This window comes from Corvus hawaiiensis, chromosome 6 (assembly GCF_020740725.1).
Source record: "Corvus hawaiiensis isolate bCorHaw1 chromosome 6, bCorHaw1.pri.cur, whole genome shotgun sequence".
Lineage (NCBI taxonomy): Eukaryota > Metazoa > Chordata > Aves > Passeriformes > Corvidae > Corvus > Corvus hawaiiensis.
This window is the reverse complement of record NC_063218.1, coordinates 3483981-3510666: the sequence shown is the minus strand read 5'-3', so window position 1 is coordinate 3510666 and position 26686 is coordinate 3483981. Positions and strand designations below refer to the sequence as shown.

Below are 26686 nucleotides of genomic sequence, written 5' to 3'. Positions count from 1 at the left end.
CCATCCCCGCTGCCGGGGCCGCCCCTCGCCCGCCCCGGCCCCGCCCCGGCGCTGACGGCTCGGGCCCGGCCCCGCCGAGGGCGGAGCGGCGGCGGCGGGCGCGGGAAGGCTCGAACGGGTGGCGGGGCCGGCGGTGAGCGGCGGGAGGCAGGGAGAGGGAGGGACGGTGGCTACGGCCCCAGCGAGACCCCGCGGGCGGTGCGGGACCTTCCCGGAGCGGGGGCAGCCGGGGGGAATGGGGGTCCCTGCCGGAGTGCGGCGGGCGGCTCGTGTGGCCTGCCCTGGGATGGCCGAGGGACAGGCCCTGGCACGCCAGGCCCCTCCGGGCCTCGGTAACCCGGGCCTTCATCCCTGCGGTGTTCCCATCCCTATGCCCCCTATCCCCGTGTCCCCATGGCTACGGTGTCCCCATCTCCCATCCCCACGATATCCCCATCCGGAAATGTCACCATCCCTACAATGTCCCCATCTCCTGTCCCCGTGACCTCATCACTGTGTCCCCATCCCCACAGTGTCCCCCTCTCCCATCTCCGTGCTCCCCTCCCAGCAATGTCCCCGTTCCCATGTCCTCATCCCCACAGTGTCCCTATCTCCCATCCCATGTCCCCATGCCCACGGTGTCCCCATCCCCGTGCTCCCATCCCCATGTCCCCATCCCTGCAGGTGGTTGAACAGGTGAATGTCCCAGCAGCTCTCAACTTATACCCCCATCTGATGTTCTTCCTGAAGTGTTTCCTTTTAATCAATGTTATTTCTCCTCTTTTTCCCCTCCATAAACAGACAGGTGGGAGTGAAGATGCCATCAATGCAGAAGCCAATGCGGTACGGCCACACCGAGGGACACACCGATGTCTGCTTCGATGACACTGGCAGGTAACAGCCCCATTCCTAGAGACCGAGAGAGGGATGGGCTTGTTCCTGTCTGATGCCCTCCCAGGAGTTTGGTATTAGGAAAAATTTCGTCACTGAAAGAGTGGTCAGTCACTGGCACAGGCTACCCAGGGCAGTGGTGGAGTCCCCATCCCTGGAGGGATTTCAAAGCTGTGTGGATGTGGCACTTGGGGACATGGGTCGGTGGTGATCTTGGCGGTGCTGGGGGAATGGGTGGAGTCGATGATCTTAGAGGGCTTTTCCAATCTTAATGATTCTCTAAGTTTCTATATCAGCCATTGCTATGTGGGATACTGGGATGGATTTATGGCCTGGCATGGCCCAAGAAATCCTTTGGGTTTTGCTTGTGCTGAGAACTGGCTGTGTGACATATTTAGGTGCTCTGCATTTAGAAGTGATTGATTTATAACTTAAATGTAAGCATATATATATCCCCATGTATATATATATAGTAAGTTTTATATATATAAAAACTCTATATGCACATTTTATGAGAGTGACTTCATAGATTTTAGCAGAAATCAGTGTAGTGTGGGAGTAAATATGTTTATGCATGCACTAAGAAATTAAAAATATAGTTAAAGGAATGCAGTATTGGGCTTGCTATCTTTTCATCTTTTCCTTGTGCTAGTTCTTGAATGTTGAAATATAAATGATGTATTTAGTATTACCTTTTTATAGATTAAAAGGTAAACAAAAAAAACCCCAAGCCCTCTCAAAATAAATTCAAAGGATACACCTTATATACTGGGTATGGTTAAAGTCCATATTATTTTATTCCTTTCTTTAGTTCATTATCATTGCAAAGACTGTTCATAAGAGATGGTCTGGTAACAATCCCTTGAAAGCACAAAAAGCCTTGTTTGGCATTACAACCAAATGTTTAAAAAAGGATGCAGATTCCTGGATGTTAAGAAATCCTGTGTCTTTCCACAGCTGCATTGTAACTTGTGGCAGTGATGGCGATGTTAGGATTTGGGAAAACTTGGATGACGATGATCCAAAATCCATTAATGTGGGAGAAAAGGCCTACTCGTGTGCTCTGAAGGTATGGTTGTTAACACAGCTCCTCTCAGCTGTGGATTTTCCTACAGATTGTGGATTTGCCAGCTCAGGGATGCTGGTTCTGTGGGTAACATTAAACAAGAATTACCTCTGACAATTCATTGTACCCCATACACAATTGTAGAGGAATTACTCTGTATACTAAACTTTTGTAATGTTTTTTTCCCTCCTCCTCCTTCACGTTCAGTTGTATTAATTTCTGACTTTGATCTCCTTTCTGAGAAACAAACCCAGCAGATTAAGCTAATTATGCAGTGAACTTTTTTGGTTGTTCCAGTGTTTTCTCACCATGTGAGTTGCAAGAAGTTTCCCAGTATAGGATGTGATCATCAAGTATTAGGAAGAAAGCCAGGAGGTTCTTTTATGTGGGCCTGTGTTAAGGTCCAAGGAATTATAATCTGTATTAATCAAAACTTGTTTTCACAAAGTGAGTAATGGATTGGTAACACTTTTTTTTTTTTTTTAACTGGTTGATGTTTCACTCTCAGAATCGTTACTTGGCCTAAAAGATGCCTCTGACCCAGTGTCCCCAAAGTGAGAAGAGGATTTATGTAATAGAAAATAATTATTTTTACTATGCATGTTCATGTATTTAGCTTGAGAATTGTCACATTATTTCCTTCATGTCCAGTTTTTGTTATATTGCATTAATAATAGTGGGCCTAAAATATTGTCTTTGTGGCATTTTTAGAAGAGAAGACTTCCAGAAGCCTACATCAGTTCTACAAATGTTGTGTATTTAACCTGGCAGTGATAAAGGGAGATTTTTAAGTTGTTTTTCAACTACTTGTGGTTTTGGAGAGGAGTCTGAAGGAGGAAATTAATGAGTATTAACATATTTGTATTGCATTATGAGAATTATCATTTGAAATCCTATTCAGAGCTACTGCCTTAAGTGAATCCTCTTTCTTATGTCCCTTTTAACATACCTCATGTATCTATTCCTCAATACCTGTATAATCTATTTTCATCATTGATTTTTAGAGTATTTTGCTGTTGATTTTCATCACATTACTTATCCTTTTGCAAACTGAGTGAGGTGACTTGAATGGGTTCTCTTAGCAAATCCGTGGCAGAGGCAGAAATTGCGAAAACTATTAAAGAATAGATGAGGAAAAATCCTGGGAAAAGTTGAAAAAGGTGCTTCTAGTTTTGAGGGATTTTTTAAATTTTTAAACAGTGGGAGACTTAAATGTCAGGAAATCATTTTTCAAAAGTTACTCTTCATTAATGAAATGTCATGAGGGACTGTTCTGAGATGTTGATGTAATCTGAGTAATAAATCTGATCTCTTTTTTTTTTTTTATGTTGTTCACTACTGACTGCTGCTTTCTTTACCTTCAGGATTTTTACTATAATTTTAGACACCTTAACAAAAAACTCCAGCCACAATACTACCTTCCCCCCCCCAAAATACACACAATAAAAACCAAAATAAGGCATTTCTTTATATTTATTTTAAAGTTTTACTGCTGTGTACAACTGAGAAGTACTATAGTCACTCCAAGAGGTATTATTTTCCAAGCATGGGATAATTATTTCTTTTGTTTTGCACTTTTAAAAATCTGGATTAATTTTTAGTAAACTTCTGCTTTCTGTTTTCTGCAAAGAACTGAGCTATAGCTCATGAACTTCTCATCTTTCCCTGGTGGCATTTAACTGAGAATTCCAGTCCAAGGGTGCCCTCTCCTGATGCTGCAGCAGATGAATCTAAATAGCATGCAAGTTAGTTTGGTTAAAGTGATAGATTATAAAAGTTACTATTCTTGTCTGTATTTTTTGTGGGAAAAATATAAGTGAAAGAGTATTTCCCTTACTACTCTTATTGTCAGACCTTTATGGAATGAATAAAGTTAATCTGCCCAAATATTTGGGACATCAGAGCAGTATTTTTGTCCCTATGGCATAAATGGGTTTTAACTAACAGATTTTATGACTGATTTTGTTGTCAGAATGGAAGACTGATCACAGCAGTCTCCAACAACACTGTCCAGATCCACACATTTCCTGAGGGAGCTCCGGATGGGATCCTCACTCGTTTCACCATGCACGCGAACCACGTCACCTTTAGTCGTGATGGCACCAAAGTTGCTGCTGGATCCAGGTAATGTGGGCACCACGAGGAAAGGCACTGCTGCCCTTCAGAATCTGGAAACTTCCTCACAGGCTGGTTGTTACCAATGAGATCATGAGCCCACAAACCTCTGAGGGCTTTTTAAAGGATTGGAAAATGCCTTCGAGGGGGTGGAGGGGAAGAAAGGAATGAAAAGGAGTTTGGGAAACAATGCTCTGGGAGATACTTGATCCACCAAGTAATTTTGTATAGAAGTCTGGTGTTGCGAAATAATTTCTTTTCTTTGGGAGACTTGAGTGTTTTCAGCTCTCAGTCTGATGCACAAGTGTTCACCCTTCTGGATGTCTCCTCTCATTGAGGGTTTTGTCACTGGGAGCTGGGGATGATGTCCTGACTGCTCAGGATCATGGAGCTGCAGATGAATGTGCACATCTAAAAGTTAGATTGGTTCTGATTTGTGTGAGAGCTTTGAGTCATTCTCTGGCATAAGCATCACCGATCTGCCAAACGACGACAGATGACACTTTCAAGACTTGCCTGAGGGGAATTTAATACGTAGTTTAGTTCTTTTCTTAGGGCAGTATGTGTGCTTTTGCAGAATATACTCTAGTCCTTTAACAGAGAAGGTAAAAGAGCCAGCAGGCAATGGGTTTTTTGTGGGTTTTTTTCATGTATTTAAGGCTCAGGTGATTCTTAGTTGGATCTGGTGAGCTCTTTGGGCAGCCATAGCTAATTCAGGCTGTCTGCTTGCCTCTCTTCTGGAATTTTGCTCCACAGGGGAGATGGCAGAGATCTGCTTCCTGACTCCTCTCAGTGTGAATTGAACCAGAAAAGCATTTTGGATGAACATGCTGGACTGTGAACTCTGGCAGCAGCTCCACCAAAACTGGGAGGCTGGGCAGTAACCACTGTAATCACCAAATCTGACAGGGATCATGGCTTTGGGCCCTCTGCCAGTGCTTGTTTCTGAGGGAACAGCTCTGCCCCAGGATCTGACTTTGATTAGAGAGATTAGGCAGACAACAAACTCTTTGCTGTTTCTAAAACTTTTATAACCCCCCAGTACTCCTGCAGCCTGGCTGGGGCTCCCACGTTTTTAGGAAAAAGAGCTCACAAGACTGTCAAGCCACCCCTCAGTGAGGTCTTGTGTGTCATACTGAAGGAGAATGGTGAAAGCCATGAAGTGAAGGAGTGCATCTGAGAAAAACTGCTTTTACTTGTCCCAGATTTCTCTGTTTTTATATGGAGTCTGCAAACTTCAGTTGTATATAAATTTAACATCCAACTGGCTGCCGAATTTCACATGAACTATATGAAAAGAGTTAAAAATAATGGTTAACTCTATAGAATTAGATCATAAAATGAAATTTCTCTCTGGGGGTGTTGCATTGAGGTTTGAGAGGGAGTGGTACTGGAAGTTTGTCACAGGAGTTCTGTGTCTTAGGAATTACGACTGATATTTTGAGTTAAACTGCAGCAATGGCTGCAATTTTGGAAGGAGGAATAAAGTTGCAAAAATTCTCTTGTTGTATCTGATACACTAAATGGTCTTCAAAATCCAGTTAAAAAGTCACAAAATAAACTACTTGCACCATCCTTTTTTTAAAAGCCACATGACCAAATAATTATAGTAATGAATATTGGTCCCACTCAGCAGATAGTTCCTGTTAAGTCATCAGCTCTCTGGTATCTGAGCAGAGATTTTTATTAGATCATGTAGAATATTGTGTTAAATGGGTATGTGGTCTGTGTGTGCATAGTATCTTCTTCAAAAAACAACCATATTTTATTAATTTTGACATGAACAAAAGTAATTTTCTGATAAAAATAGTCTGGCCTTACTTCTATTGTAACAAGCCTCAAGATTCTCATCTTTCATTACATCATATAGTGTTGAGAGCTGTAACTTTCCCAAAAGATATTTAATGCCCAATTCTTATTGCCAGAAAAACACAGTTTGTCATTGTTACTAGCAATGTCAATAATTTTATGCCATTGTGATCTGCAGTGACTTTATGATCAAAGTTGTGGAGGTGACTGATAGCAGCAAGCAGAAAACATTCCGAGGACACGATGCTCCTGTTTTAAGCCTGTCTTTTGACCCCAAGGATGTTTACCTGGTAAAAAAACCCCTTTCTTGTTTACTTTCTGCTTTGAATCTCATTTTCCCTGGGGGAAAAAAATTAAAAATGTAGTTTTTTACCAAAAAAACCAACCAGTGACTGGGCAGATGAGAAGACTTCATTTCAGCTGACCTTGCTGATGATGGAGTGTGTCACAAGTTGTTGCCTCCCAGGAGGATTCAGTCTTTGCTTTACTACTCAGTTACTGTCTGTGTTCTTCTGGAATGTAATTTAGAGGAGAAAAGGTGCCTCACTTAAGAAATTTAATATTAATTTTGAGCCTCTTTGGCAAATAAATAGCTCACTTGAAGCATGAGAGTTTGTAATTACAGCAGCTTGGAGCTGAGGACCATTATCAAGATGACAGTATTGGAAAGTTTTAAGTCTTAAAGTGATTTAAACAGGGAGGCTTTCTTTTTAAAGCTGCCTATGTATCACATGTCTGTAGCATTGGTTATAGGGATTTTTTCCATTTTGTGGCATTAATTTCTCTATGTCTTTAATTATTAATTTGTTTACTCCATTCTCTTACCGAGGCCTCGGCAAGCTGTGACGGTTCCGTCAGAGTCTGGAACATTGCAGATCAGGTAAAGGCTGCCCTTTCCATGTGAAATCTTTCCTAAGAAATCCAGGATTTCACAGAGAAGGCTGGACTGAAATAACCCTCCTGGAGAAGGATTTTCCTTTTGGGAGTGAAATCTAGCTACACTTCACAGAATACTTCTATCTACTTCTGGGAGAAATTCCAAAACCTTATTATGAAATGTTGCCTGGGTAGCTGTGTTTTGTTCTTCCTGTCTGTGAAATCCCTGATTCCTTCCGTTCATCTTTCCTAATTGGCCAACACTGTAAGTGCCAAGGACAAAATAAGGATAGCAACTGACATCAGATTCCTCATTTCAGAATTTCAGCTCATTGCTTTCAGGACTGAGGAATTTTGATTATAAGAAACAATTTATTAACTGTAGTAAACACATTTAGCTTCTGCTCTTAGAACTGTAAAGAACTTGAGATTTTCAGGTGAAGGCTTTAATAAGGCAGTTCTGCATATGGATATGGCATTAATTTTGCTAAATGCCATTGACTGAAATAAGAATCCCTGTGGAATTATTCCTGTAAGTACAGTTGAAAATACACCCTCCACACTTGTGGATTGCTACTTTTTCAAGACACAAGCCTAGTTGTGTGAAATCTCATGTTCCAGACTGACAGTGGGTGCCTTCTGGGGAAATTATACTGAGAATGTTCCAGGATTGGGGCAGTTTGATGCATGAATCTGTGCTGTGATTTGAGATTACAGCCATTCATTCTTTATACTGCTGGGACCATATTCAGGCTTCTGTGTGTCACCTTGGTGCAGTTGATCTGGGTTTGACAAATGCTTTTTGGCCGCATTTCTCTATAACCTAAAAATAGATGAGCTCATTTGTTCTGTACTTGATTAAAAATACATGTTCTGTGATCTTATTTCTGTTACAAGTACTTTTATTGTCATTAAAATAGTTTCAGGGCTACATTGACAAAGTATTTTTAAGGCAGTATGTACTACTGTATTTTGATGAAAGAGATTATTTCAGTTCAGATATATTTCTTCCTTTTGGTTTTTTTTTCCCCACCCTTTTCCTCTAAGAATTTGTACTAAACAGCAGATTTTTGCTGAGCTAGAAAGCTTATTTTTTAAAATTTGTTTTCAGACATGCACGACAAGCTGGCTGCTGCTGCAGAAATGTAATGATGTGATAAATGCTAAATCAATCTGCAGGCTTGCCTGGCAACCTGGCACTGGGAAGGTAAATGACTTTGTTTAATCACATCTTAATCTTTTTGCCTCTGAGTCCAACAGTAGAATTCAATCTGGGCAAGCCCAAATTGCACCTCCTAGGAGTAAGGAAAATATTTGGGGTGAAGTTCCCTTTTAGGAAACATAAAAAGCTGGAAATGGTTCTTTGTTTAAACTCCAGCCTGTGTTTGGCAGGAGTCCAGCTGTCAGCCCAAACCAGCATTAAACAGTCTTGATGCGCTGAATAGGAAGGAACATTGTACACGAGGGAAGTAATCAAATTGCTCACAACAGAGCATCAAAGGAGTCCTGTCCTTCTCTGCTTTAAGTAAATATTGCCCTACTTGGTAAATATTTCCTCAGTAAGTTGCTGCCTTTCTTTTCACCTGAAGATCAAAGTTGCAGGAAGGTGTAGCCAGGTGGGGGTCGGTGTCTTCTCCCAGGTCACAAACGTCAGGACAAGAGGAAATGGCCTCAAGTTGCATCAGAGGAGGTTTAGATTGGATATTAGGAAAAATTTCTTCAGCAAAAGGGTTGTCAGACCTGGCACAGCTGCCCAGGGCAGTGGAGGAGTCCCCATCCCTGGAGGGATTTAAAAGCCCTGTGGATGTGGCACTTGGGGACATGGGTTAGTGGTGAAGATGACACTGTCAGGTTAATGGTTGGTCTTGATGCCCTTAGAGGTCTTTTCCAACCTAAGTGGTTCCATGATTCTCCAAAATCCCTGGCTGCTATGACAGTGTTATGTATCAATTTTCCATGGAACAGTGAATGTCACCCTCAGTACAAATTGTTTCAATATCCATATTGCATAAAAACAAATACTTCCCATTTTTAGGCTAATTCTTCACACACACATGCATTTGAAGTGTGAGCAGTTGTCTTGCTTCTCTTACAAAGCAAATTGTTAGACTCCTAAAAAAAAAAAATCCTAAAGAAATAAACAGCCAGTAACATTTCTGTAGTTTTATGAAGATAAAATGAGCTGGTTTAGGAATCAGCTTTTCAAATCAGATTTATTGAGAAATTGTAGCCTGATCAAAAGGAGTTTGGGGAGGGAGGGTAAAGAATCACCTAAGCCTTGTGCTCAGAGCATTGAAAACTATATGTGTGTGTGTGTGTCAGATGTTTGATAACTAAGAACTTCTAACCTTAGGGTGCAGTTTTCTGCCAGAAGGAAATGAAGATTACAGTAAAAACAGGCATGTTTTGCTCTGTTGCATGTGGGAAGCATTAAAGAACCTTGTAATTTAAATTACTTCAGCTTCCTCTCTCAGTTGGCATGGCTGGGATGTTAGAGAGCTGTTAAGTACTGAGGCAGTAACATCTGTGAGGCTTCTGAATGAAGGAGCTGTGCTGTTTGAATGTTCTGTTTGACAGGTAACTTGCTCTAAATTGTGTAATATTTTTCCTTTGAGCAGCTGCTGGCAGTTCCTGTAGATAAAGTTGTAGAACTGTTCAGAAGAGAAACCTGGGATAGTCAATTTGATCTGTCTGATGCCTCCATCACACAGGTAGGGGCAGGAGCGAGTGGCTTGTTTAATACTCTGTAAATTAAATGTTATTCTGCTAGAAATTGTCTTCTGCACAGTACCTCTCCCTTCCCTGACCCTCTTCTCTTGGTAATGATTGTTCACATTTTCTGTTTAATTTCTGATCCTGTTACTTTCTGTTGGAAAACAGGGCAGAGATGCTGAGTGATGTCAAACACCTTCATGTGGCTCTGATTCCCCTCTTTAATTTATAGTAACCCACCAGGTCTCTAAAGTCTCCTGGTGACTCACCCACTGCAGCTGAAGAACATCTGTTTTCACAAATTGCTCTAAATACAGAGCTTTTTAGAGAAAATGTCAGGAGTATTACTTCTGTACGGAGCAGAGATGTCAGTTGTTCACTTTATATTTTATTGAGCTGAAATTTAGTAGACATGACTGTGCCACCTTCTTTCTTTTGGCCTCACTATGTGCTTGCAAATCTTTGGGTTGAAGAGAACCACCTTCTAGTGTTATTAAGATGCAGAACACACAGCCTTGGATTTTAATTTATGGGACTGTATTAAGTTCAAAATAAATAAATCTACGTTTAGTGCTGAGTTTGCAAAATACACTCTGCTTCTTTTTGCATCTCTAGAATTGGGTTTTGTTTGGCCTCATGGCAGTGTTTAATGACAGAAGATGGATATTCTGAAACAAAAATAGGCGTGCTATCTTTAAAGAGTGTTTTTTTAAAGCAACCATTTTTGTAATAGTTTTTAAAGAAAAGGAGCTACCTATCCCCAGCCCATATACAGGAAGCTGGATATGGTTTGTTAAAGATGATGATTATTAATTTTTTTATTCCAGAATATCAGTCTGTTTTAAAATCCAGAACAGGAGTGCTGTGCATGCATTGGTCACTTTTTATTATTATTTGTTTTATTTTTTTTCCTAAGCCCTTGAATGTTGTGGTCTGGTCTCCTTGTGGGCAGTTCCTGGCAGCTGGAAGTGTGGATGGGAATATAGTGGTGTGGAATATGGAAACCCAGCAGTGCATAGAGAGGTATTCAGTGTTGTTCCATAAATCCCCAAGTTCATCTCTTTTACTTGAAATAGAATTTGATGTTCTTTCCTGTAAAACTTTTTTGTGCAAATGTAGAACTCTGCCTCCTGAAAAACCCTAATAAGATTTACAGGGTTTTGTGGTTTAACCTGTCAGGTAGCTTAGGGAAGGGACTTGAATGTGGATTTTGTTCAAATCCCAGAATCTGTCTTTCTGTGTATATCTGTTATTACTTTTGAATCTGATCATTGATTAAAGGATAGCTTTGATGGCAACAAATTTTCCTCACATCCCAGACCCCAAGATCATTGGCAGTAACATGTTTTCTAGAGGGAGAGGAAAATACAGGTCAGTCAGTCAGGCATCCATCCTCAGCTGTAAGCCATAAAGGACAGACTGGCAAATTGCACTTTGGTTAATTAAAGCTCTTAAAAGACCCTAAATATCCCCCCAGTTAAAATCAAAGATGTTATTAAGTGAGGTAGAGAAGAAGAGAATTATCTAAATATTTTGGGTAAGAAACTTGATTGTAACTGTACTGTCTGTGTTAAGAATTATGGACAGATTATGTAAATAATTAATGGGATGATTTTTTTGTGAGGATAAAGGGTGGAAAAGATAGAGGATTAATTTATCAGTTTAGTACAAGAGAAACAAATAACTTTCTTTCTGTAACTGGATGGTTCCGGAATAAATGAGCGCTGAAGAATTCCTGTCTTTTCTACGTGTATCAGGATGCTGTTTTAAGAATATGATTCTGATTGATTTTTAAACCTTAAATGGTTTTCTTCATAGAAAAGGAAGACTTGCTCTATTTTTTGTAGCACTGTTTACTCTGAAGGTGACCTATTAATTGTCTTATTATGTGTAATTTCACTTTCTTACACTAGTGGATATGCCCACTTTTTGCAATAACTCTGGAGGAGAGGGTTCTGCCCTGACTGGCTTACTAAAAATCCATTATTTTCATATTCATTTTAGGATGAAGCATGAGAAAAAATACTCAATTTGTGGACTGGCATGGCACCCTAAATATAAGCAAATTGCTTACACAGACACTGAAGGAAACCTGGGGCTGTTGGAAAATATCGGTGATGTAGAGAAGCCAAATGACAAGGTGCTCAGTACCAGTGATTTCCTGAATTAATAACATTCTTTAGGTTATAAGTTATATGGAACATTCTGTTTCGTGCTTTGCAGGTTCCCTCTTGTGTGTTAATTTATTTCTTGAATTCCATGTCCAAAAGAAGTTTTGTGCTGATGGCTAATCTGTTTTTAGGCTGCCAGTGCAGTGGCCAAAGACTACAACGATCTGTTTGATGGAGATGATGATGATTTAAATGGGGATATGATTGAACCACCTTCTTCCCCAAAAACTGGAGATAATGAGGATGATGCTGATGACCTTATGCAACCCCCAGGCCATATAAGGCGGGCACTAATTGATGATGATGATGATAACTCACTAGGTACACTATGAACTTATTTTCCAGAGCTCTTTTACTGGGATGATCTTTTAGCACCCTCTACTCAGATATATTTTGCTTTGTTTTTCCAGAGGAATCTTGACTGTTTTAAATGTTTTTTAACCTATATTCTGTCATAATACTGCGTGTAAGATGTAAATTTTTTTTTCACTTCTAGATATTGGGTTGATAAAAGCTAGTTCTGGTCTTCTTGAAAAGGAGGATGATGGTGATGATCAGACTGGGGGCTTTTCAGCTTTGCCACCATCATCTACACAACAGCCTTTCTATGATGGGCCAATGCCAACCCCCAGGCAAAAGCCCTTCCAGTCTGGCTCCACTCCTGTGCATCTCATGCATCGATTCATGGTAAATCTGTGTGGTTATTTAGATTTAGATGCTTCTTTTATATTTAGTATTGTCCAGTTTGTGTCATGTTTTAATCTCATCCAATACATTTTTTTTTTTAATACGTTACAGCTAAATAATGGAACGTAGCTTTGTTTTCATGCAAGGACTCCATAATGTTTTGGTTTACATTTCAGTTGCTTTAGAAATAAATACTTGCCTTTAAGACAAAATCAAGCTATGCAGTTTGTACCTGTGCTACTGAATTCTTGCAAATTCATTTAAAAATTCTTTTTTAGTCAGAACTGTGGGTATTTTTGTGCTGTTAAGGCTTGTATGTTAATTCACTATTTCTTTCTGTCTGCAAGTTCTTCACATTTGATTTGGTAAGGAGAAAGATGGGTGAGCAATGAGGGTGAAACTTTCTGTTTTAGGAAATCACTGTTTTAGGAATCACGAGTCCTGATTACTCTTCTTCAGTCTTCCTGCAGCCTCCCACCCAGTCTTGTTTCAGATAAAATAATTACAGCAGGCTGCTTTAGGGCAGTATATCTGATGAATTTAGGGCATTTGATTTGATGTTTTTTTTGGGTGTGTGTGGTTCCTTTTGCCAGGTGTGGAATTCAGTTGGAATCATTCGCTGCTACAACGATGAGCAGGACAATGCCATAGACATTGAATTCCATGACACCTCTGTGCATCACGCCACACACCTCCCCAACTCCCTGGGCCACACCATGGCTGATCTCTCCACTGAAGCCATTTTGCTGGCCTGTGAGAGTACAGAGGAACTTGCAAGGTAAGTCATGGCCTTGCTCTGCAAAACCCATAATAGGGAGCTGCTTTTAACTTGTTTCAAATATTTCGACTTTTATTTTCAGCTTCTATCAATTTTGAGCTTTTTGGGTTTTGACCATGCTTTTTATTTATGGGACCACTTTCGAGGAGGATTTTAGCTTCCACCTACTTGAAGACTTCAGGAGTATTAAAAAAATGTAATTTGTTTCCTGAGAATTTCTTTTAAATTCCTTTTTCAAATGTATATATACTGGAAACTTCACACATTGCAGGCTCAAAGGGAATTGTAAACATGAACAATAGTTTTTCAGTCTGCTCAGATCAAAGATCAATCATAAGGGGTCAGCTATTTCTTTTCACACTGTTGCTAAGGAGACATTTGGAGATACCCATAAGAATTTCAAGTGTGAAGAACACAAGTTTATGAAAACCACAGAAAGATTTAAGCAGCTGGGCCAGCTAAACTCTGTTCTTGCATTTAAGAACAATTTCAACAATATTTTATTGTTGGTTTCTGTGGAAATATCTTGAAGAAAGCTTTCTTCTTATTTTCACACATACAGCCTTGTGGTAAGTTGAAAAGCACCCTTTAAAAGTATTATTTGTTATATATTGGTTGTCTGACTTTGGAAGTGTCAATGTTTTTCTCAATGGAAACTGATAATCTGTCAAAAGGCATGATGTCTGTGGACTGGTTATAGGCAGTTTTCAGTTATTAAGAACTGAAGCTTTTAATATTTTTTCCCTTTGAAAGATAGCATAATATGGCAGACTTCTAATGAGGACTGATATTCAGGGTGCCAAGAAGGATGTTTACCTGCTTCCATCTAAAAAATCAGACCTACAGTTGTGTCTGCTTCAGGCTTTAGTCTTTAAATATGCAGTGCTGGAGGTCAAGCTGGCTCTTCAGTTCCTGAGTAATAAGAGCAACACCTTTGCAAATGACTGCTTGAAATTTGTAGTCCCATCTGTAGTTCCGTCAGAGATGTCTGATAAAAATGTAATATACCAGTGTATTTTCAGGTTTTGTATTTACTTCATGTTGAGATGTCTGATGGCTCTTTGTCTCTGCCTTAGCAAGCTCCACTGCATCCATTTTGGCTCCTGGGATGCCAACAAGGAGTGGACTGTGGATATGCCAAAGGATGAAGAGATTGAAGCCATCTGTCTAGGTCAGGGCTGGGCTGCCTGTGCTACCACTGCCCTGCTGGTCCGTGTGTTCACAGTTGGAGGAGTTCAGAAAGAGATCTTCAGTCTCCCAGGCCCAGTGGTGTCCATGGCAGGACACGGAGAGCAGCTGATGATTGTTTATCACAGAGGTAGTTTTCTCCCTTTTGTCTTTTTGTGAACTGAGGTTGTTTTCAATCCTCATCTCTCACTGGCTTTGCATACTGGTTAATTTGTTTGTAATCACCAGAGTGTGTTTTCTTCTTCTTTTCTTCGTGGTGTTTTTCTCCTTTTTCTTTTCCGGGTGATGCTTTTACAAGCACATCCATCATGATCCACGGACCTGTGACTTCTGACAGCAGAGCCTATGTTTGATATTGGGATGCTGAGATTAAACTGTGGGGAAGGGAGGAATTTTGCAACAGTGAAATTAATAGATTAAACTTGTGTTTCACATGGGCCAGAAGGAATTACTACAGAAAATTAAGGAAGCTCTCATTATGCACACCTTGTGTGTCCAAAATATCAAATAGTTGTGTGTCTGACAGTGGTATCCATGGATAACGCTGCATTAGAATTAATTTTTGATTCAAAACTAATTTAGCCAAGAGCCAAGGCAATTCTGTTTTCTAATGAAGTCATTGAACAACTTCTTCCTAGGTACTGGGTTTGATGGGGACCAGTGCCTCGGGGTCCAGCTGATGGAGCTAGGAACGAAGAAAAAACAAATTTTGCATGGAGACCCTCTTTCTCTTACAAGGAAATCCTATTTGGTGTGGGTTGGATTCTCTGCAGAAGGTATGAAATACCTGCATGAGAGGTTGAGAAGTACTGACACTGTTGGGAGGATTACAGGAAAGCTGGAGAGGGACTTTGGACAAGGCAAGGGGGAATGGCTTCACACTGCCAGAAGTCAGGGTTAGATGGGATGTTGGGAAGAAATTCTTACCTGTGAGGGTGGGGAGGCCCTGGCACAGGGTGCCCAGAGAAGCTGTGGCTGCCTCTGGATCCCTGGAAGGTTGGATGGGGCTTGGAGCAGCCTGGGATAGTGGAAGGTGTCCCTGCCCATGGCAGGGGTTGGAATGAGATGATTTTTAAGGTCCTTCCAACCCAAACCATCCTGTTATTCTGTGGAGGAGTTTGGGTAATTTAATGCCCTTTGAGTAATGTTGATCTTGGGACTTGCACTTTTTCTTCCAATCTCCTCTACATTAAAAAAAATTCTATTTTTCAATTCTTTCAATGTATTTGTCAGAAATCTTTAATATTTTCTCACTCAAATGTTATCAGAACTTGTTCTCCTGATTGGTTTTCCTGCTCAGCCAAAAGAAATAAACTGTTAGTACACCATAAGAGCTCCCTGACCCCCAGAGTTGGTACCTTGGGAGGACCTTTTATCATAAACATAAAAAGTAATTGTATAATAGCTGATTTCCTTTGGGAATCTGCCCAAGCAGTATAAATTCGATTTCTCCATAAAACGCTTTAACTTTGAACTTGTCAGTTAACCACCAGTGGTGTTGGCTGACAGAAGGTGGCGCATCTTTCCAAGGAAACTGCCTTTTCCCACCTAATTTGTGCAGTGTTCGGGAGAGAGGATGTTGTATCTGAAATATGTAAACCATCATTTCCCAGCTGTATCCAGTACTTCCATCTTGCTGGGTTGTAATTTGCTGCCTGTCAGAGGAAATGTTCTCATTTATAACAAACAGGTACCCCTTGTTACGTGGATTCCGAGGGAATCGTGCGCATGCTGAACCGAGGACTTGGGAACACTTGGATCCCGGTGTGCAACACCAGAGAGCATTGCAAAGGGAAATATGACCATTATTGGGTCGTTGGCATCCATGAAAACCCCCAGCAGCTCAGGTCAGATAATTCTCAAGGAAATGCTTTGTTTGTCTTCGTTTCCAATCCCAGAAAATCCCTTTCCAATCCATTTTTTACAGTGAGAAACTGCAAACTTCAGTTTGTGCTGAAACAGGTGGCTGGTAAATATGCACAGCAAATGGTAACTCCCCAAATATAATTCTGCATGGAGGATTCATTACTGAACTGGTTTTGAGTGACTCATTAGAGTTTTATAATTTGTAGCTGATTAATTGTGGCTCTTTGCCTTGTCTCGGGGGTGTGTGCTCTTTATTGACACATTCATAAAACTGTATTTTGCTAGAGAAACTTCCTAAAGTTATGGTGGCTGTTAGAAATCTGCTTCTGCTTTTGATGATTTGGGGTTCTTTTCTTTTTTTTTTTTTTTCAAGTTTTTGCGGTTCTTGGTAGATTCTTCCCCCACTGTGTTTTCCCCTTTTGTGTCTCTGAAAAGAATCAAATCCTATAACTAATCTGCATCATTAGATAAATCAGAGCTGTCTGTTATTATATTAATATTTAAACTGTGGTCTTGAAGAACCATTTTGGATGTAAAATTGCTCAAATATGTAGCTGAAAGTTAACAATTTCTTTATAAAAAGTGGTACTAGTGTGTCTAAATAACTGTTTCTCTTTAGTGTGACATGCATGCTGGACATTTTGTTGCTAAGCTTTATTTGTAGCCCTTTTTGTTCAGTGGTCATTTTCCTACCAGGGCAGAATTCATCAGCTCACATATTTTACTGAAATTTAGACTCTCTTACTTTACTAATCATTGACAATTGTAGAGTTTGGTGGGAGACTGCATTTTATTTAAACTTATGTGACATTCTTCATAATTCTCTGCTTGTTTGGAATAAGGGAAATAATTTGATGTCTCTCTTAAATGTCACTTCCCTGCCTTGTTTCTTCCTCCAAATCATTATGTTGGCCTCCAGAAAATTCACCAAAAATGTGCAGGACACATCACATTGATAAGCTGGTCAACTGTGGGTCTCTCATCCTGAGTTTTTCTTCTACTTTGAGAAAGACAGTGCTGCTCTCTGAATTGCAAAGAACATTTTCCTCAAACCAGCAGTAGAATGAAGATAAGGAGGGGGGAGGGTTGTTGTAGAAACACCACATGCCTTAATTAAGAGATAGCCAGAACACTAATGCTTCCTGTTCTTTTTTTCCCAAGTCTCTGAAACAGCAGCTTAGAAACCCAGATGTTTTTGTCAGTGCTGCATTGGTGCTGCAGGAAATACAGCTCTTCCCCAGTCAATGGTTTGCTTAAGTGATTGTTACCAGAAAGTACTCCTTTAAATATAATGAAACAATAAGTGTGCTCCTTGTGTTGCTCAGTGGTTTCTGATTTTAACATACTGCATTTACATTTTGTAACAGCTCTTAAATCAAACATTATGTGAGATCAAGATCAGAGTGTGTTACGTGCTGCATTTGGAGTTTAAAGTGTGAACAAGAGCAGCGTGTGCCTTGCTGGTTTTGAAATCTTTTCTTGCTTGCCATGTACAGATAACCCTTTGTCATGCAATCTTACACATTGCTGTATTTAAGCCAGTCATTTAATTACTGCTTTCCAAAGGACAAATCCTCTTAAAGTATCTTGCTGCTTAGGACACGTGGTTTAGATGGGGAACATCTGGTGACTGGAGGTGTGTTTTGTTTCCTGTGCACAGGTGTATTCCTTGTAAAGGAGCCCGGTTCCCTCCCACCCTGCCACGACCTGCTGTAGCCATTCTGTCTTTTAAACTTCCTTATTGTCAAGTTGCAACAGAGAAGGGACAGATGGAGGTATGGAATGGTGTGGAGTCCACAGCCGGGAGTCTCAGGTGTCCCTGTAGTGGGGATTATACAAGACTCCTATTAATCACCTCTGCTGTGAAAGAGGATAGTGCAAACCCTGAGTAAAACAGGTGGCCAAGGGGGTTGTTCGGGTTCAGTGTTTTGTGTAGCTTTTCTGGTTTGGTTCACAACTGTTTCTAGAAGAACACAAAATAAAACTGGCAGAGCTGATGCAAAGTTGTATTTACACATGATTCGTTTCTGACCAGTGAAGTCTTTCTCACTCTCATTTTTTTAGTGGGTTGTGATACCAGATTTTGGGATCCCAGTCAAGCCGCCCTTGAAAATGTCTGGTTTTTACTATTTTAGGCATAACAAAATTTTTGGAAGATATACTAAGTATTCAAATTCATAATCACTGAAAACACAGGTCTTCTGGCTTGGCTTATTTAGAGGCTGGTTGAAGCAAGATGTGCCTGTGGACAACTTCTAGAAAAATAACTGTATTTATTCTTCAGTTTTTATTGGTTTAAGTATTTCAAACTTGTGCTCCTCAGCTGCAATGCACAAAAGAGAAATGAACATAAAATTCTAACCTCAGCCTTTGAACAGTTTAGTGCTATTTGAAATTTATTCTCTTTGATAGAAGTATAGATTAAAATTTTCAATAGTAAACACACTGTCGTTTTTAATGAATTCTCCTTCATTTGTTTAAGTCTTTTGTTCTTTATCTGATAGAGTATGTTTTCCATTCCTCCCTCCACCCAAAATAATGGGATGAGAATGCCAGGAACTGTTAATTTGCCTTGAGGGAATATGTGTAGGTAAAGAAAAGTTATTCTAATGCATCTGATGAAAACATACTGGTTCTAAATAAGTTTATAATTATTTTGAACAAGGCTAGCCTGGTCTAATAGCCATACTTGCATTATATTTTCTGTTTATGTGTCTCACAGGTAAACTCCTAAGTTTACTGAATTATTCTGGAATACCTCCAGTTTGCTGTGGGACAGCAGATAAAATAATCAACTTGTTCTACAATTCTCTGTCCTGATAGTATAATGCTGAACATGTATGTCTCATCCTGCTGCAAGCCTGTAATATAAATGGAATTCAACATTTGTGGCAGCTGTTTGGATCAGTTTGTATAAGTGTGGTTGTTATCCATCTTTCCCTTGGTAGGCATTGACTTTAGGAAGAATTGTCTACCCCTCACCCTCATTGTCAGAGGAAAGGAACATTTAAGAATAAGTTGATAAAATACACTGTAAATTGTTAGGCATTGTGTTATGCACTGGTTTTTCCCCTCTGAATTCCTGCATGCATCCTTCTCCCTTTTTTTCAGGAACAGTACTGGCGTTCTGTTGTATTTCACAACCACATGGATTACTTGTCAAAAAATGGCTATGAATTTGATGAAAATGCTAAAAATCAGGCAGTGAAAGAACAGCAGGAACTTCTAATGAAGCTGTTTGCTGTAAGTACAAACACATAATAGAAAGAATCCCTGAGACTTTATCCCTGAGACTGGAGGTGCTAAAGGCCGGATTGGACGGGGCTTGGAGCAACCTGGGATAGTGGAAGGTGTCCCTGCCCATGGCAGGGGGCTGGAATGAGGTGAACTTTAAGGTCCCTTTCTACCCAAACCATCCTGTGATTCTCTAATTTATTTGTAGATGTCATCTGATGTAAATGCCGATGTGATTCCTCTTATTAGGAGTCTGGCTAGTGATTGGCAATCCAGCCAGTTCAGACTCTGATAAAAAGTGGGCTGCAGTTAATCTTGTTTATCAGTGTGAAGGGTGGGGGGAAGAAGGAAACAAAAAAGCTTTTCCTTTGCTCTGTAGCTCATGACTTTTGGTGGCTTGTCTTTATTCATTCACTCCACCAAGACCTTGATATTCTACTCCTGGAGTCTTGAGGGAGCTGTGGAATTGAGGTGTGTGACTCCCCAGGCTTCTTCTCTTGCAGCTTTCCTGTAAGCTGGAGCGTGAGTTCCGCTGTGTGGAGCTGGCTGACCTCATGACCCACAACGTGGTGAATTTGGCCATCAAATACGCCTCCCGCTCCCGCAGGCTGAACTTAGCCCAGCGCCTCAGCGAGATGGCTGTGGAAAAAGCCTCTGAGCTGGCAGCAGCACAGGAAGATGAGGAGGAGGAGGAGGAAGAAGAGGATTTCCGAAAACACTCGAACGCTGGGTAACGCAAATTTCTGTGGCTAAAAAACTGGGATGGTTTTTACTGCTCTGTTAACGTTTGATGCACTTCTCTGGCCCACAGTTTGCAGGGTATTTGTGGTGAAGTGATGGTTTGTGCTGCTCTGCTTGTAAATGGTACTTGTAAAATGGTACATCCTTGTTGGTGTTTTGTGAGGACTCATTAGTCCCAGAATACCAACACAGAGGGAAATATCTCCACTCTTTGCTTTCTGTGTGCCTGTGTCCAACAGCCTCAGAGCCAAAGCAGGCTCAATACCAAGTTGCTGTGACTGGAATTTTTTCTTCCCACCTTTCCCTGCCTTTGGTTCCTTCCCACCTATTTTTTTTTTCCCTCTTTGTCTCAGTCTCTCAATCTTGATTCATTCCACCTGTCTTAAAATTCTATTTTTCTTCACCCATCCCTTTTCTTCAATATCCCATCTCAGTCTATTTTACTTAGTCTTATTCCTTCCTCACTAATCCCAGCTCTTCAAAGCTATGGAACATTCTACAGGCTGGCTCTGCATTCTTTTTCTCTCTCTATCTGTGCTATCAACCTTTCCTCTCCTACCTGCATCTGGTTTGTAAAACATGATGAGGCAAAAGGTGTGTGTGTGTGTGTTTTGGTGATTTTTTAAAAAATTGTCATGGGGTTTTTAACATATTTAAATTTATAATAATAATATATATTTATATTCATTTATGTCATATTGTTGGAAGCAATGTCTTCCTATAGAAATTTTATATATGAAGTTTGGGACTTATTTAAGCAAGAGGAAGTGATAAGTCCCTGAACTTTTCTGTAGTCTTTTCCCTTGTTTTTCTGTGTGAAATTGCACAGTCAAAACTCATTTCTAAATGCTCTGGCTTGTTCTTCTGGCTCGGGTGTGGAAGCTGTAATCCCATGCCTGCAACTTCAACCACTCTGGGGGTTAAAATCCATCACAAACACTATGTTGTTCTTAGTGCCAGAGTAATCTAATACTGACTGTTTTGCTTGAAAGAAATGAGCCTTTTGTTTATGTATATTATACAGATTTTGGTAACTGATAAATTTTAGGAGAAAAGTGCAAGAATTGTACATCCTACTATACTGGGAATTTAGAGAATAATCAGATTAAATGTTAAAACTTGATACCTTCAGTATGAAATTATATATCCGTGTTACCACCTGTGTGTATATTCATGGATGCAGAAAATTAATCTGATGATACTGGAGGTATATGTGTTTACATGGAGATTACAGAAGATCTTTAATATTTGCATTTGTATTTGTTGCAAAGTGTTCTGGTAATAAAGTTACGGAGTGGTTAATGAATCTTTAATCATCACAGTTTAATCAAGGTATAATGCACATAAATGCCAGTGTTACTGTTCTTATTGCCTAAATTAGGTAAGTAAGCTTGCTCTCTGTTGTTTCAGTTTTCTTTCTGAACTTGGTGACCACTTCCTTTCTGCTGAATTCCTTCCTTTTAGCTACAGCAGCTCTGCCACGGAGCGGAGTCGGCTGCCAGGCAGGAATGTTCAGCAGGACCAAGACGTGGAAGATGCTGAAGAAACTGATGCCTATGAGGAAGCAGAAGAAACCCCAGAAGTGCATCAAGAGAGTAAGAAAAATATATTCTGTGAATAGACTGGAAGTTATCCAGATAACTTTTGCAGACTTAATAAGGAATTAAGTGGCTCCATATTCCAGCCTGTGCCTGCAGTTGCTGCAGAGAAACAAGTTTGCTGTGTGTCATCTGCTGTGTCACAGCTGTGTGTGCATTGTACTCAGTAGCCATTAGAGGGGCCCTGGGGGACTTTTTCCTGTTGCCTGATTATATTCTTAAAGGACTGGCTCACCTTCTAATCAGTTACTTTGGTTTCAGCTCCAATCTTGCAGGAGTTGGATTGACAGATGTGTAGTTTGCTGGGCGCACTTTAAGAAATAAACTTAAGGTTTAAGGAATAAATTTGCAACTCTAAATCTAGGTAGAGGTGACAGATAGTTTTGGAGAAGTGTTTGTACTGTCTGAAAATGAAAAGTCATGCTTTAAAATAGAGCTAATTTTACTGTAATTGTGGAATCACAGAATGATTTGGGTTGGAAGGGACCTTAAAGATCATCCAGTTGCAGCCCTGCTGCCAAGGGCACAGACACCTTCTACTAGACCAGGCTGCTCCAAGCCCCATCCTTCCTTACTCCTCTGTTTGGTTTGCGTTTTTTTAAAAGAAATTATGCTTCAATATTTTATTGCACTTAAATATGTACTCCTTTTTTCAGAAGAGCCAAATCCTTCCTCCAAAGGTGTCATTTCACCAGAGATGACTGCTCCAAAGTCTGGTGAGTAAATTGTTTATTCCAGGATAAAAGGATGACACCTTTGTCATTCTTCACAATATCTGCACCTGGTTTTTATCCTCTGTCCTCCCATTACTTCTTAAATTTAGTGCATAACAGTGTTGTCAAATGGTAAATTCACAGATTCATGGGATGGCTTGGATTGGAAGAGACCTTAAAGCTCATCTCATTCCAACCCCCTGCCATGGGCAGGGACACCTTCCACTAGCCCAGGTTGCTCCAAGCCCCATCCAACCTGGCCTGGTCACACTGATTGTTGTTCTCACATTTTTAAGAGGTTCCCTATTCCTGTCCTCATTACCCAATGATATTCCATAACGCTGCTCTGATTGCCTTAGCTGTGCCAAATGCTGAATCAGTGCCTGCCTGGCTATGCCATGAAGACATTCTTTGGGACAAGGGAAAAATGAGAACAGTGATCAGTGGATTTTGTTTCACTAATCACAGGCACGTTTATTACTTGCATGGCAGAGTGAGTAATCCTGATGTAGAACTGTGAGTGTGGACAGGCAGGGGCAGAATGTGACCTCCAGCAACCTGCCAACCCTTGAGCAAGAATAATAGGAGTGGAAACGGATTTGGGAGTGGAGGAAGTACTGGGTCTTCCTCTGGATTTGTATTTTAAACTGTTGGTCCTGTGTGGCATTTCTGATAACTAAGAATAGCTGAGCACATACAGCATAACCTTCATGGGGTTATTAAAGTGTCTTTCTACTCATCTAAAATGTGCACATTGCTTCAAAGATTTAAATATATGTGAGAGCACACATTTTTACCTTCTTTTTTCTCTCCTCTGAAATAGCTCTGGTTGCATCCAGCAGCCGAGGACGAGTGAATCCATTTAAGGTAAGAATTTTGCAGCTGGGTCGATTGTGATGCTCTGAAAATCACAACAGATTCTGTCTGAAGTTTCCAATATAACAGCTACCTTGGAGGAGAACATGACAGAAAATAAATAAAACACCTATTTATTTGTTTTGCTAGGTGACATCAAGCAAAAAGGACCCAGTGGTCCCCTCAGGAAATGTTTTAGACAATATGACCAAATACTCAAAGAAAACATCTTTGTCTGGCAGCAGAGCTGGAAACAAGCAGAACCCTCCAGTTATAAAGCCTCTGACACCCAAACCCAAGACCAAGCAGGTAATGTTTGTAGTCTTTCTTGCATCATTTCAGTGAGGAAAGAACAAAAAATTGAATTTTACCAGATTTTATCAAGTATGAGTAAAGCAGCTTAGACGGCAGAATTCATTTAAGCACAGTGCAAAACCTATGAGAGCACATGAAACAGCAGAAAAAAAAATCAATTGTAGAAATTACTTTCTGTACTGAGCCTTGTGCTTTGATTTTAAATAGTGTAAACACTGCTGTGCTGAAATTGGCTGGATTAGATGCTCTATTAATGCAAGTGATTATTATGTCTTTAGGAAAGGCTTGGGGTTTGTTAGTCTACGTGGTACATATTGTCTGAGAGTGAGGTGTTTCTACCTTTTTCTTTCTTCTTCTCCATTTCTGTAGGCTTTAGCAGCCTCCTTCTTCCAGCCTCGCACACCTATAACTAATCCTGCTGAAAAAACAGTGGAAGAAAGAGAAGAAAAAGCAGAAAACGAGTCCCAAGAAGCCAAAGTCACTGCACAGGAAAACACTGAAAACAGAAGGTGAGAGACACTTGCATCTCAATGCCATATTCCAATTTTGATAGACATGCAAGTCCAGAACTTATTTTATTTCTGAAGATGTTGGACTGGCCAAAGAAATACAACATGAAGACTCAGGTTTAGCTCACAAGTTGTCATATTTGTGAACCCACTTCAGAAATGTGGGAGTGAGTACTAAATGAGCAATTCAAAATATAATTTTGGGGCTCTAAGCAATGGTTTTTGCCTTGATACTACTTGTAATGACCTTTGATAAATGAAACCATGCTGCTGTGTCAGTTCCAAGTATAGGAAATACTGAAAGTTTAAACATCTCTAGAAAATCTCAGAGTCTCAAAACTAAGGGTCTTATGTGAAAGAGTAAAAGCTTTATTTTGGTGGGCTTTTTAAAAGAGAAGGTCAACAAAAACTTGAATCACCTGAGGAGCTCATCTCTTCCTAGCTAAGGGTCTAATCTGTCTTGTTCCTGGGAAGCAGATGTATTTCCCAACAATCCCAATCCTCATGAAACCTGCATTATTACAATCATGTTTCATTTAGGCTTCATTTAGCCTGAGGAAGATGAAGGTAATTATTGCTCATTTGGACTGGCATTCTTTTCATTAACATTTACAGATAATATTCTACAACAAGTGGCAAAGAGAGCTGTGAGAAGAATGAGCTGAGATGTGCTAATGAATGTGCTCTATTTTTAGGTTGAAGGGACCCTGTCAGAAAGGAAGAGAACCATTATGCTTTGTCATTCTAAAACTGGAATGTTCATCTCCGTATATGTATCTCACAGTTTTAATAAAAATGCTTGACTTAGCCTGGCCTTGTCAGCATGTTCCCTGAGCATCCTGCAGTGGGAGAGAGGAGGCTGCTGACTTGAGAGGTCTTGTCTTCTGAGAACAAAAAAGCCCAGTTAGGTGCTGTTCAGAAATGTTGCTTTGGGAGGATATGGTTTTCCTATAATCTTCTTAACCAGACAATTTTTGTGTGTTTGCTTTAGACCAAAGACAGGTTTCCAGATGTGGCTAGAAGAGAACAGAGCAAACATTTTGACAGATAATCCTGATCTGAACGAAGCAGAAGTAATAAAAGAAGGCATGAGTCGATTTAGAATGCTGACATCAGAGGAAAGGATGGTAAAAAAAGATTCTCTAATTGTGGGGGTTTGATAATTCTTTCCCTCCAGTGAATCCCTGGGTTATTTTCAGTTAGGAATTTTTTCTTTAAATTCCACTCTTGTCCATCTTCATGGATTTCAGTTTAGAATTGTGCTTTGATCTATGACATATAATTTATTAAAATATAAACTGAATTATAAGCAATATCAGAAAGCAGCTTTTCCGAAGTGAGGCTTTTGAGAGGAATCAATGAACAAATAACAAAAGAGAAAGGAACGAGTTTAAGGTCACATAGCCAGGCTTAATTCACTGGGGCTTAAATTTGTTCTAATTTAACTTGTTGGGCCTTTTGGGGTTTCTCTTTTCTCCAGAAAGACAATTAAGATCTTCAATTTCATATACAGTTTCAAAAGAAGGACAATGTTGTTAGAAGACAAGAAAGTGAGGAAATAGTTCCTTACTTAATCCTTATTAGTTCTTCACAGGAATTATTTCAGTACCTTAAAATCAGAGTAATAGGGTGTATAAAACAAAGTGGTGAGTTTTGTGGCCTAATTTGTAGTTTTCTGTTCTCCTTCAAAGGTGTGGACTGAGAAAGCAAGAGGAGGAAGAGTCAGTGACTCAACAGAAGACAAAAAGCGAAAGCGTCCTGCAGCTGAGGAAGATGAAGTGAAAAAGAGCCAGGAGCAGAAATCCGAGGACACAAACGTATCCAAAAAATCCAAGCCTTTAGATCAATCCACAAACAACAGATTGTCAGCTTTTGCCTTCAAGCAGAGCTGAATGAAGTGGTGCCTTCTCAGTGTCTGTGTTCTGAGAGCATTCATGGAAGGAATTCCTCTGTGTTGAGGAATTGGCTGCCATGCTCGAAGAGCACTGGCAAAAAGAGTGCCTGGCTCCAAACAGTCTGTTAGAAAGTGTTTTCTTAGCAAGTTTTGAGAGAAATGTTGAATCCCCTCTCACAGTCTTTTACAAGTTACTGCTCATGGGCCTGTTCCCTGGCAGCACAGTCCTGAGCAGTGCTGTGTAGCTGTGGTACACGCTGTGTGCCTTGGTACTGGTGATACTGAGTGCTAAATGCACATTAATCCTTCTGGGGAGGGTGAACTACGTTCAAAATCTGCCCTGTGATTTGAGAGAGGCAAAATAATGGCTTCACTACCATTCCTACTGCCTGTGAGAGTAGGACACTCAAGGAAATGGGTGAGAGGGGGAGAAAGGTGAACACCAGCAACATGTGAAGCTGCATTTTCAACATCTGTGGCAGTGATGTGGGCAGGGATAGAAAACCAGAGCAGAGGCTGAGTTAGGAAGGTCAGGTGTGCAAAGCCAAGCCACTCCAGACTGTGCAAAGGTGCTTTCCCAATCCGTGTCTCAGCAGGGTCCAGAAAGTGCTCAGAACTTGTAACGTTTCTAATGTTTGTTTCTGTAATGTTTGTTTCTTTAAATAAAATGTGGCTGTTTCTTTGTTTAA

General features: G+C 40.3%; 1 protein-coding gene across 1 annotated transcript; it reads left to right on the top strand.

The window, feature by feature from the left end:
- The first annotated feature begins 101 nt into the window (after positions 1-101).
- Positions 102-26686, top strand: WDHD1 (WD repeat and HMG-box DNA binding protein 1). The gene is made up of 26 exons (XM_048308296.1): positions 102-133; positions 781-873; positions 1828-1939; positions 3909-4060; positions 6039-6150; positions 6690-6740; positions 7848-7943; positions 9355-9447; positions 10365-10471; positions 11453-11588; positions 11751-11940; positions 12116-12306; positions 12900-13084; positions 14161-14402; positions 14911-15048; positions 15963-16119; positions 17799-17913; positions 19250-19381; positions 19876-20102; positions 21578-21708; positions 22368-22427; positions 23248-23291; positions 23430-23588; positions 23964-24103; positions 25095-25230; positions 25795-26686. Exons 2-26 carry the CDS (start codon positions 797-799, stop codon positions 25993-25995), a joined length of 3384 nt encoding a protein of 1127 aa, XP_048164253.1. The 5' UTR covers positions 102-133; positions 781-796; the 3' UTR covers positions 25996-26686.

Bases quoted from the DNA above. Each gene is read 5' to 3' on its own strand.
- WDHD1 (XM_048308296.1), top strand. From the start codon at position 797: ATGCCATCAATGCAGAAGCCAATGCGGTACGGCCACACCGAGGGACAC. The intron at 19,382-19,875 runs GTAAGTACAAAC...CTTCTCTTGCAG, and splicing joins TTCTAATGAAGCTGTTTGCT to CTTTCCTGTAAGCTGGAGCG. The intron at 21,709-22,367 runs GTAAGAAAAATA...TCCTTTTTTCAG, and splicing joins CCCAGAAGTGCATCAAGAGA to AAGAGCCAAATCCTTCCTCC.